Source organism: Panicum virgatum, chromosome 2N, assembly GCF_016808335.1.
Source record: "Panicum virgatum strain AP13 chromosome 2N, P.virgatum_v5, whole genome shotgun sequence".
NCBI classification, from domain to species: domain Eukaryota; kingdom Viridiplantae; phylum Streptophyta; class Magnoliopsida; order Poales; family Poaceae; genus Panicum; species Panicum virgatum.
Window position 1 is genome coordinate 8,481,129 of NC_053146.1, and position 11,506 is coordinate 8,492,634.

Below are 11,506 nucleotides of genomic sequence, written 5' to 3' on the forward strand. Positions count from 1 at the left end.
ACCGGTCCCGCGGGTATAAATACCCCTTCACTTGTGTTAGGTTAAGTGCGGTTTTTGTAATTGTGTCCGTGAATTGTCTCTACTCCCAGGCCGCCGCCTCTGTGTTCCTCTCCCCCTGTTCATCTCTTTAGGGTAGATTTGAATGTTGTTTGTGTGAGAACTCTTATGGATTTGATTGGGAAAGGAGGCCCTAACCTCCTCGTGCCCTCTGGGCGGTTTGAATCAATCCATCTCCTCGTTTTGTGCCTTGTTTGATGAAATTTCGATTTCATTTTTGGTGCACTTGATTGCGAGGAGTCCACGAGTTCTTTGCCGTGATTCCCATGCCTCTATTTTGCTCTTGAACCCTCTGGAATCACTAGCCCGTCCAAATTCGATTTCTTGGAGACTAGAGAAAACCCCACCCCCTTTGATCTCATCCCGAAATTCTCGTGCTATGGATATCTTTAGGGTGAAATTTTTTGGGGATTCACTCTTGGGGTAGGAACGAAGCTATCCTCCAAGTTTTATCCGATTTGGACGCGATTTGCTCTCAATTCACGGTTTGGAACTAAATTTTCGAGGTTTTCTGGACGCCACCGGTCAGACCGGTAGGAGAGACCGGTCTGCCTGTTTTTGAACTGCTTGACCGGTCAGACCGGCCTTCTATACCGGTCAGACCGGTCTGTGCCTGAGCTGCTTCGTTTTGAGTTGGTTCTCACGCTTTTGCTTCCACATTGCAATCCGAGTTTTCGGAGTTGAGATAGCTTGTTCATAGCTGTTCTCACTGATCTCGATTTGAGGGTTTGCGGTGACTTTGGGACATCGGCCGACGGTTTTGAAATTTCGAAGAAATTTTGATCGGCTCCCATTCACCCCCCTCTGGTTGCCGGCTTCGATCCTTCACCTTCACTTATTCTCTCCTTCACAGCTCCAAGAACCTCTGGTCATGGCGACCAAGCTTCTGAAGATATTTTATCCTCCTAGCAGAGTCCCTTGAACCAGTTCTTTTTGCCTTCCTCCCCGCAAATACAGGTTTGCAATAACTAATCCGGCTTTTTTTTTCTTTTTGCCCCTATTTTCTTTCTGAAAGCTTGACAGTGTCTATCAAGTAATTTATTGAAAGTTTGAAACTAAGAAAAATTACATAACATAGATCAGTCGTCAAATTTAATTATTCCAACAAAAAACAGATCAAACATCAATTAAATATCCTCCTCTACTCATATATATTCACGCACAATGTTTTCTCGCACCACACAGCAGTCACCGATGTGCTATTCTGCTTGTTATATCTTTGTCAGCGTCTCCTTTGCCTTCACTTATTCTCTCCTTCACAGCTCTAAGAACCTCCGGTCATGGCGACGAAGCTTCTGAAGATATTTTGGCCCTGTTCGGCTGACCGTGTGAATAGTTTAGGGCTGATAGAATGAATAGTATTCTGTGAGAGGAAATAAGCCGAGACAAGCCAAGCCTAGATAAGCCGAACAGCCTTTATCCACCTAGCAGAGTCCCTTGAAGCAGTCCTTTATTTGTTGCCTTCCACCCCGCAAATACAGGTTTGGTTTTTTTTCTTTTTGCCCCTCTTTTCTTTCTGAAAGCTTGACATTGGCTGTCAAGTAATTTATTGAAAGTTGGAAACTAAGAAAATTTCATCACATCAATCAGTCGTGAAATTTAATTATTCCAACAAAAGACAGATCAAACATCAATCAAATATCCTCCTCTACTCATCTATATTCATGCACAAGGAAAAAAGTTCTTTTTTAAAAAATAAAGATGGGGTCAAGCCACTCAAATTTAAATGACTATAAAAGACCTCCCCAATCCGGGTTTCTAGCCTGTGACCCCCCACACGGAGAGCTTTGCCCTTAGCCACTAGACCAAAGACTGGTTCTTAAGGAAAAAAAGTTTTTAATTGTACAGTTACAACCACCTGTACTGAGGTCTTCCTGCTTTCTGACATGCAACCAGAATCCTATTGAAAATTTGCAATGTTTCAATCACACTGCATCTTTCTGCCCCTTGTTCAATTTCAGGTTTCTGCAACAAATATTATTTGAAATATACATCCACAAAGTGCCGCCGGCCGTCAAAGCACCGGTTCTGCTTCCTTTCTGCCCGACTGCCAGCTTGCTAATTGATGTTTCTGCGAGCTGTTCAAAGAACCACTCCTGCAACAGCTTTACCGGATCTCTTGGTGCATAACAGATCCGCACCTGTTGACAAATTAAGATGGTTACTTTGTCGTGCATGACAAGTTATTATAAATTTAATTACGTTTGAAATTATTTCATAATAGCGACTAATTAATTAAAATTGTTAAATAATTGGAGGCAGAATTCAAAAACACAAAATTGAAAATGAAGTATTCCTACTGTCAAATCTCGATATTTCAAGTTTTCAACTCATCCTAGCAAAGAATATAATGTTGATGTCCCATTCCGAACTGTGTAGTAGCTAGATGTTCTTGTTGAAGGCATGAATCACCTTTTTTTCTAAGCCAATGTTTAATTTTCCTTTAGCTAATAAATACTTCTAAACCTTATACGTACAGGTAGACCACGCTCGTGAGGAATGGATTGTCAACATAAGAAATCGACTAGATGAACAGTTCACCGATCTAACTAAACTAAAGCCCGCATTAGCGGCTCTAGACACCAGCAAGGACAAGCCATCGATATACTGGACTGGTAGCCATCCCGAAAGGTTTCGTATCGGTATCCTCCTCCTCAAGAGCTCGGGCAATGTGGCTGAAAAGGACCACATGTGGGAATATGTTGCGTTTATGACCAGATGGCTCGGTCTCGACGTGACTTTATTCCTTAGATACATGAAGGATAGGGAAGATTTAGTCAAGAGCTACTAGTTTTGGAGCCCCGGCTCGGGTCAGCATAGAAGGGGGGGGGGGGGGGGGGGGAGACGGCCCTAATGTTGTGTTGGCCGGGTTGCGGGCGGATAAAAGCGGACGTGGGGACTCGGGTCGGGGCACAGCGTAACTAAGAGCATGGTTCTTGCCTCCCTCTCTCCTCCCTCCTTGGAGCTCGTCCATTCGTTGGGTGATCCCTTGCTCTCACGTTCGAGTGTTTGCTCGTCGTTTAGGCCGGTGAGTGACATTTTTGCTCATTGCAGTCACCTCCGGGGTTCTTCGCACCTGGGTAGTACCAGGACCCTTGTGCCCCGGACTGCACTGCCCGCCCTATGACCCAAAACTCAAAACGAGCCTTGCGACGAGACGCGGACACCAACTCAAGTTGTATGGAAGGTGGACGGTCGAATTACCCAACTGAAATGAAGAAAGCAGTAGTTAGTGGGGGAATACAGTTCACTTTTAAGAAATGCGAAACAAAAGAAGGCGGTGAGGATTATCAGAGGTACTTTGTTTTTAGAGAAAGCAATGCTCTCCAGGAATCATTGCTGATCGCGGGTTGCTTTTTAGCTATTGCGATTCTCTTGCTGCAGAAGGTCCAGAATGGTGCCGAAATTTTACGAGGGTCCGGAGGTAACAATAGTGATTCGGCAGATCAAAGGTCCCTGCAATTTTCAATTCTATACCAAAGAATAATGAAAGATCAGATAAAGACCAAAATCGACATGTTGCGCATCAGAAACCAGATTCCGTGGTTTGTCGTCGAGGCTGTATTTACAAATTCAAGCTTAAGCGAGCTGTTTGGCACCCGCATCGACAGACTAGCAATGTCGTGTTTTGATGATCTCTACCCTAGAGTGAACAAATCCAAGGTTAAGGGCGGCAACCTCCCATCCGGCGGCTTCAAACATCTACTGCACATCTTCCATTGGACCCGGACACCCGAAGAAGGCAAGTGGCTGGTGCATACAAAATCCGACCAAGAGCAGCCTGCAAAACGGTTTGCCGAGTTTTACATTCCTAATGCAACAAACTTGCTTGAATCCGCAACTAGTTTTAAACGGCTCGACAGTAGCTCGATCGATGTGGCATACTCTAACAAGAGAATATCAGCACTGATGCAAGTAACACCCCTGCACTTGTTCCCATACAGCTACGAAATTTTCTACCAGCTTCTGAACTTTGAACAGAGGTATCCGGCGTACGGGCTTCCCGTGACAGCCCATTTCGCATGTAAGAAAAGCCTATTACAGACCAAAGCAGATGTTAAACTACTGCAGAAGAAGGGCATCGTGCAGAACACGATGAATAAGGGGGAAGAGGATGTTCTGAGCTTTCTACACGAGGTAGGGCATTTCTTTTTCTTTTTTTTTGACAGTAGGTAGGGCATTTCTTGGTGGATGAAAGTAAGAGCCTGCATACCTGATGACCTCGACAGCCTAGCGGAAAAGGTGATCGAGCATCATGAAAGAGATGTCAGTGTAGCGTACTCGGAGTTCAAGAGCCAGTTCTGCCCCAACCGATGGGTGATCATATCGGTCCTCGCCGCCATCACTTTGTTCGTGCTGACATTTATTCAGACTGTATACAGTGCACTTGCCTATTACAAAGGTTCTTGATCGTGCTGCTAGACACGACCGCGACTGGCCTCGACTCTTCGGTTGATTCCAGCAGCACAGCTTGCCTTTTCGGTTACTTTTTATATATTGTTCATCATGAATTGTTTGTGTGGGATTTTTCTTTAATCTGAATTGTCATCCTGGTTCGGTTGTAAGCATTCGGAACTCTGATGGCTGAGACCGGATTTATTTCCTTAATCTAAAAAAAGAATTGTCATCCCGGTGTTCTCTCTCTCTCTTTTTTACTGCAACTCCCTGTTGTGCTATCTTACTTGCATTTCCAACCACTAAATAAGGATACGTATAGGCCTTAAATTAAGAAAATTGATTTCTTATAATAGATTTTTAAGATATTATGTAAACTGCCTTAAATTAAGAAAATTGATATGGAACTTAAAATTGAAAAAATTAAGAAAATTGAACATCTTGGAGTAACTGAGGGACTTGATCTGGTCTCAGTTTTTCCCCCCTCAAAAACTCTATTGTTCCGCTCTTTATTCTAGATGGGCCACGCAGTCCTGAATCCTGCCTTCTCAAAAACCAACCGACCCATGGCTATAGCAACAGCAATTTCCACCAAGGCTATGCTCAACCTCTCTTGCATTATCACCACATCTTTGCTGATAATGTATTCTGTCGTAAGTCAGATCTGCCCACTCTCTAGCTGGTCTGATCACATTCCTACAGAAGCCACCTCCTCTCTACGACCGCTAACTTGGCATAGCCGAGCCCTCCATCCAATACAGACTTTTTTTTTCTTGATTCACCATCCAATACAGACTTGTCCAAACCCAAGCCCCTGGCTTCCACCAGACCATCACGACCCTTACCTCTCTCTCTCTCTCTCTCTCTCTCTCTCTCTCTCTCTCTCTCTCTCTCTCTCTCTCTCACACACACACACACACACACACACACACACACACACACACACACACTGCCTTCATGAACAGAACGGTCGAGGTTGAGGATGACGCAGAAGCGCACTGTGTGCATGGAACAGATCATAATATCTCGAAAAGATTTGCAACATTTGCTGAGAGATATATATCAACCAGGTGGCTGATAGAGCCTTTCTTGATTTGTGCACCTGGTCTGATTTTTTTGGTGGGTAAATAGTTTATCAGGAATTCATCTTCACTCATAGTAAATGGTTCAATTACACTAGGAAAAAGTCCAATTTACCCCATCAAGTATAGTCAAAGTCTAAATAATCCCCTAAACTATGTCATTTAATTCATTTCACCGCATAATAAAATTTATCTTTTTTTGTTTATCCATACACTAATTGAATTTTAATTTCAAATTTTGCAGCATAGTAGTAGACATCACAATGCATATTAAAAAATTGATATATTTTTTTCATCATAATTTTTCATATAATTTTGAACTCTAATGATTAATTTATTATTAAATATCCTAACCTATCAAAATAATGATAAAAAATTATGATGTATTTTTTTCTAACATGTATTATAGCGTGTACTATCATCTTGTAAAATTTTACTTAAAACTCCACCTATGCACAGAGAAATAAAAAAAATTGTATTAGGGGTAATTTGAACCAAAAGCATAGTTTGGGGGTAAAATAATGAACCAAACAATAATAGTTTAGAGGGTTATCCAGACTTTGACTATAGTTGAGGGGAGTAATTTAGACTTTCTCCACACTACACTATAGACACTGTCCCCATTAAGAGGGGAAACGCTAATTAGTTAATCCCCCGGCCACTTAAAAAGTTGCGTCGGCAATTGCTTTGAGTCTAGTAGTGAAGAATATATGCCAAATGCGAGGACCTCAATCTTTATGCTGCCATGCCACTTTAATTCATCCAGCACAGACTTGCCATGTTCATCAGAATGATTATCTTGGTTGAAGATAGTCGTTAAAAGATACACAACTTGACGCTTTCATGCATATCAAAGCCGCCGATTCTATTTATCGCGCGAGTGGCAAGCGACGTGTCACAGAAGGGCGCGGCTGCCGGCGAGCTACGGGAGTGGGGGATGGAAGAGGGTGGAGCGACTGCCGGTGATCTAAGGGAGAGGGAGGGGCGGGAGGTGGGCGGAGCGGCCGCACATATGAGGTCGCCGGTGCCAGCGGCCGGGGTGGTGGTCGAGGCGGCGAACCTTAGAGTTTCAGGTTGCTGGGGTGGGGCGGGCTCCACCGACCCCAGAGGAGGGTGCCGACCGGGCAGGGCAGGAACCTTGGTGGGCGGTGGCCGGCGGCGGGGGCGAGGAGAAGGAGTCGGCGGTGAGCAAGGTTAGCGTGGGTGGCGGTGGAGGCGCCGCCGGAGCCGAGGGAGGCGGGGGATCATGGGGCGTGGCGGAGGATAAGAATGGGGCGCAGCTACGATTGGATGAGTTCCAATCGCAGTTGCGATGAATAGATGCCCCCTATCAAACCACCTCGGGAAACCCCTCAAAAGAACAAAAAGGCAAGCATTCCGCATATCGCTGACATAGCGTTGAGTCAAGAACAAGATGAATTTTACTGGAATCTCCATCCTTTTGGACAGTTCTCAGTAAAATCTCATTATTTAGCCACGATTCATGCTGATGTCCCCAACTTGAATAAACGTCTATGAAAACTAAAAGCTCTACTAAAAGTCAAGATTTTTCTTTGCTATTTACGTAGAGGTATGGTGTTGACAAAAGATAATCTAATTAAGCGCAACTGAAAATGTGACAAGAAGTGTTGCAGTGTTGCTTTTGCTCCAGGGACAAGACGATTCAACATATTTTTTTATTGTCATTTTGCACGTGCAGTATGGTCAATCACAAATGCAGCTTCAGGTCTTCCGCAGCCTCATAGTATATCACATATGTTTAGTAACTGGTTACAGGGTATAAGCAAAGAAATGAAACCGCTAGTCCTGCTAGGGGCGGCTACTACTTGTTGGTCGTTTTGACTTTGCAGGAATGATTTAGTTTTTGAAAGAAAAATTAACCCTTCTTCTTTACATGTTATCTTTTCAGTTATCCATTGGCTTCGTTTATGGATTATACTACAAAATTCAGGATTTTTTTACCCGGACACATGAGTGGCGGTCTACCTACTGATTGACAGTCATTAGCATCTCAGTTCATCACTTTTTTGTCACTTCCATTTTAGGCTGTGTGCATCCTCATAATGCAGAGGTCGGGAATGTTCAAGTTTTTTGTATTAATAAAGTTTTCGTTATGAAAAAAGAAAAAGATACATACTTTGGTTTGCTAGCTACAGCAGAATCAGTTCTTATATATCTTCTGCTTAAAGATGATGAGAAGAAGAATAATAAGGTAGTGCCACCGACGATTGCTTTGCTAGCACGCTCATCAAAGGATGTATGCTAAACAGAAGCGCATCTTCTGTTCAGCATCCATGGCCTGGGGGGGGTGCGGGCGGGGGCCGGGGGGACCAATCGGAGCTTATCAGCGTGAGGAAATGAGGCGGGCCGTCATGACCGCGTTGGAGGCAACAAGGTGCGCGGCGCACGACCGAGGAGGGAGGGGGTTGAGGCATCGAGCCGCAAAGGCGCCACGACCTCATCGGAGACTCAGAGCTGCCGTCGGTGGGCCGTGGTGCTGCCCCCACCTTCTTCTGTGGCCCACGTTGACTTGCTACCCATGAGCAGAGCAGGGCCAGGCCACTCACCCGCCCGCCACGGCCGCCCGTCCTGATCGCGGGCCCGGGGCTTCGCCGCACAACCGCAATTGGCCCACGACGGCGCTCCACGTGCCGACTGTTTTTTTAAGAATGGTTTATGAACAGAAGCTATTCCAGTCTACTACTTCTCACGCCGGAGTAGTTTTAAATTGATTATCGATTCTTTTTCCTCGCCCTGTTCTCACGACGATGTTGGAGAGCCTGTGAAATTCAGGTACAGTTGAGAATGCAAAATTATTTGGCCTTGTTTGGTTCGTGCTAGAAAGTTCATACTAGGCATTTTGACCATTAACTAAGAGTATTAAATAAAGTCAATTTGCAAAACTAACTCCAGAACCTCCGCGCTAGGAAACCTGAAGAATCTAATGAGGCCTTTGACCGCGTGATTAGAGAATGGTTACTGTAGCATCATTATAGCCAATTATCAATTAATTACCGTCATTAGATTCATCGTGAAAAGTTACATCCATCCCTAAAAAATTTTTGCAAATAGATTTCATATAGTATTTCATGCATGCGAGATTTTTTTTTTGGAAAATATAAGTGGTAGGATCCTAGTGCGATCCAAACAGGGCCTTTGGAGATAAACGAATTGCTGCTTCTTATTACTCTCGTGATGGGAACGAAATCGCTCGCTGAGTCTCTCTGGTTTCAAATTGTTCAGTTTGCGATTTCGACGCCCAGCATAATTGTCCAACGTCCATCTCTGTCTGGGGTTGCATCCCAGCTTTTTGAGGTGGTTTTCTACAGAAGCTTCTGACCCTGCCTCTCGTTGTCACAGCCCACTACTGCTCTGGTTTGTACTCTGTTAGGCTTTATTTCCTTTTCACGACTCTTCGTGATGATGTGTTGTGTCAAATTACGTTAAAGAAAAAAAATGGTGTAGCGTCGTAACGTCAGATCTGCTTGTATTTGTTTAACCTGTAGACTCTTCGCCGCCGAGCACGCCTCGTCGCCGGACTGCCGCTCGCAGATAGGATCCGCGGCATCCTGAACCATACTATCAGTGGAAGCGAAGAGCTCCAGCAGCTGGCCTCACAGCACTACGAACAATCTTGGGCACTCAACACCGGCCTGCTATCTAACAGATGGATGTGCCATGGCTAACAACAATGCTTGCTCGGCGGTCGCAGATGCAGAGCTGGGCAAGATTAAGCTGGAGAAGGAGTTGTTTGACACAGACAGAGTCCCAAATGGTGGCATGGACAGAGTTCAGGAGAAGGAGTTGTTTGACACCGGAAATGATCCGACTCCTTGTGGGATCTGCCACCTATTTGCCCTCTGTCTTGCAGGTCTTTGATGTATTAAACTAGATGAAGATTTTTGCAGCTTCGTATCTCGGTGTCCCTACCTTTTGGGTCCGTTTTCTGCTCTTAGGAGCCAATTCCGTACAAAAAAAGAGTGTACGAGAAATGATGGCCAGCAGTTTGGATTCGGTACAGGATTCGATGTTCCGATTTGAGGGTCGGGGTCGAAGGGAATCAGTGTCTCATTCAAGGTTGGATTGCGTCCCGGTTTGAAAGGGGTCGCAGCCCCATTGTTTGCAGATTTAATTGGGATAAGGAGGTTAAGGACAGTGAATTGATGTGGTTTTTGTTAGAAAATGAGCTGAATAGGTGTAGCATGGTCTAAATGTACTCTTTTATATGTTTTTTATATGCTTGGACAGATTAATTTCTTCATTAGTAGCACATATATAGTTTTTATTTTTATAAAGACACATGGACCCGAAGATATCGGCCCCGATGAATCAGGGTCGCGTTCCACATAATAATTTATTGTTCTATAGAGGTATACCCCCTTCGTACCACAATTTTATAAAGTGACGACCCTCGACCCCGTTCCTCGACCCGGTCGACCCAGGAACTTTGTGACTATGAGCAGAGCAATGTGATAGATATGTTTTCATCTAGATGAATGACATTTACAGAATTGTTTTTTTTTTCCTTTTGCTTTTCTTCAGGGAACAGACTTAGGTTTTTTTTAAGTTACCTCCGGACGGCATAGAGCCACCAGAGAGTTTTTATCATTCCTATGTGCAACAATAAATGTAAAATTTTGTGGTGGATTTTTAAAGAAATTAGGTATGAGATATTTTCATGGTACATCTGCAGACTTTAAAGTAGCTTTTTTTTACAGAATATTGGTTCTGAGGGGAATAATTATGATTTGATAGGCCAAATTTATATTGAATGATATTTGCAAGTATTTATCAACCAACCAAACGAAGGTTCCTTTGATGGTAAGTTTAGTGGAAATACTTATGAAGATACTGATTTTATACTAGGAAAATGTCCATTTTACTACCCTCGTCAATCCAATTTGTCCACTTAACCCCCTGAGTAAAATTTAGGCTCAGTTCACTTGAACAATTTTAATAGGTCCAATGTACCCCTAATGAGATTTTTTTTGTTTCTCCTTGTACAAGATGAATTTTAAGTTCAGATTTTGTGAGTGGATAGAGGACATGATTCCATATGTTACAAAATTATATTAAACATGTTTCATAGTTATTTTCATAGGTTAGAAATATTTAATACAAAATTGATCTTGGAGATACATTTCTACATGAAAAGTAATTATACAAAATCCATAATGTATTTTTCTAGCATAGGGCATCATACTATAAGTCACCTTGCGAAATTTGAAGTAAAATTCCACTTGTACACAACGAAATAAAAAAGAGAAATATCATTAGGGGTGGATTGGACTAAATGAAATAGTTTAGGAAAGTAAATGAGCATATGTTTTGTTTAGGGGGTTAAGCGGACAAAGTGAATTTGTGTGGGGAGTAAAATGGACCTTTTCCTTTATGTTATTTGCCAAAAAGCTCATATGCATTAGAGAAAAAATCTAACCTTCTATTATTATTAAATTAAATAGAATTATTACTTAACTCATGATACCGTCATTTTTAAGCCACCATTTTCACAAACACTACCCTTACAACGTGAAGCTCTCTAATATGGGGAGCAGTGACGCCCTGTTTGGCAGAGCTCCCAGAGGGCCATGCTGGAGCAGAGCAGTGACATACCGGATGATCCAGATTCCGCATCGCTTACTGGTGATCGCGCCTCCTCGAGGCATCGGTGCCACATACGGACGGGCTAATGGCATCCTGCATGGCGCGCTATTCCCGGGCTGAATTCGCAGGCGGACAATGAGGTAGCAGGCATCCCAATGGCTGAACCACGAAGCAAATCCCCGACGAAACCCTAGGGAGCGCTCGGGAGAGGGGAAAAGAAAAATGACCTGTGCCCCGGTGAGGCGCCGACGAATTGCTTGTGAAGATGACGAACGGCACCCAACGGGGACATCCGTCGCAACTCGCAAATCTCGTCAGAAGAGAAACTATTATCATCAGTACGTTTACATAGAAAAGGAGACTGCAAG

At 43.7% G+C, this 11,506-nt stretch overlaps 1 protein-coding gene and 1 long non-coding RNA gene across 2 annotated transcripts; both read left to right on the forward strand.

Moving 5' to 3' along the window:
• The first annotated feature begins 603 nt into the window (after positions 1–603).
• Positions 604–2,857, forward strand: LOC120659657. Its single transcript, XR_005669126.1, has 3 exons — positions 604–1,014; positions 2,019–2,217; positions 2,537–2,857. It is a non-coding gene; the product is annotated as an uncharacterized LOC120659657 (long non-coding RNA).
• A 299-nt stretch (positions 2,858–3,156) lies between these two features.
• On the forward strand, positions 3,157–4,687 carry LOC120659655. The gene is made up of 2 exons (XM_039937866.1): positions 3,157–4,194; positions 4,287–4,687. The coding sequence occupies exons 1-2, from the start codon at positions 3,181–3,183 to the stop codon at positions 4,314–4,316; spliced, it is 1,044 nt and encodes a 347-aa protein (XP_039793800.1). The 5' UTR covers positions 3,157–3,180; the 3' UTR covers positions 4,317–4,687.
• Positions 4,688–11,506: the final 6,819 nt, after the last annotated feature.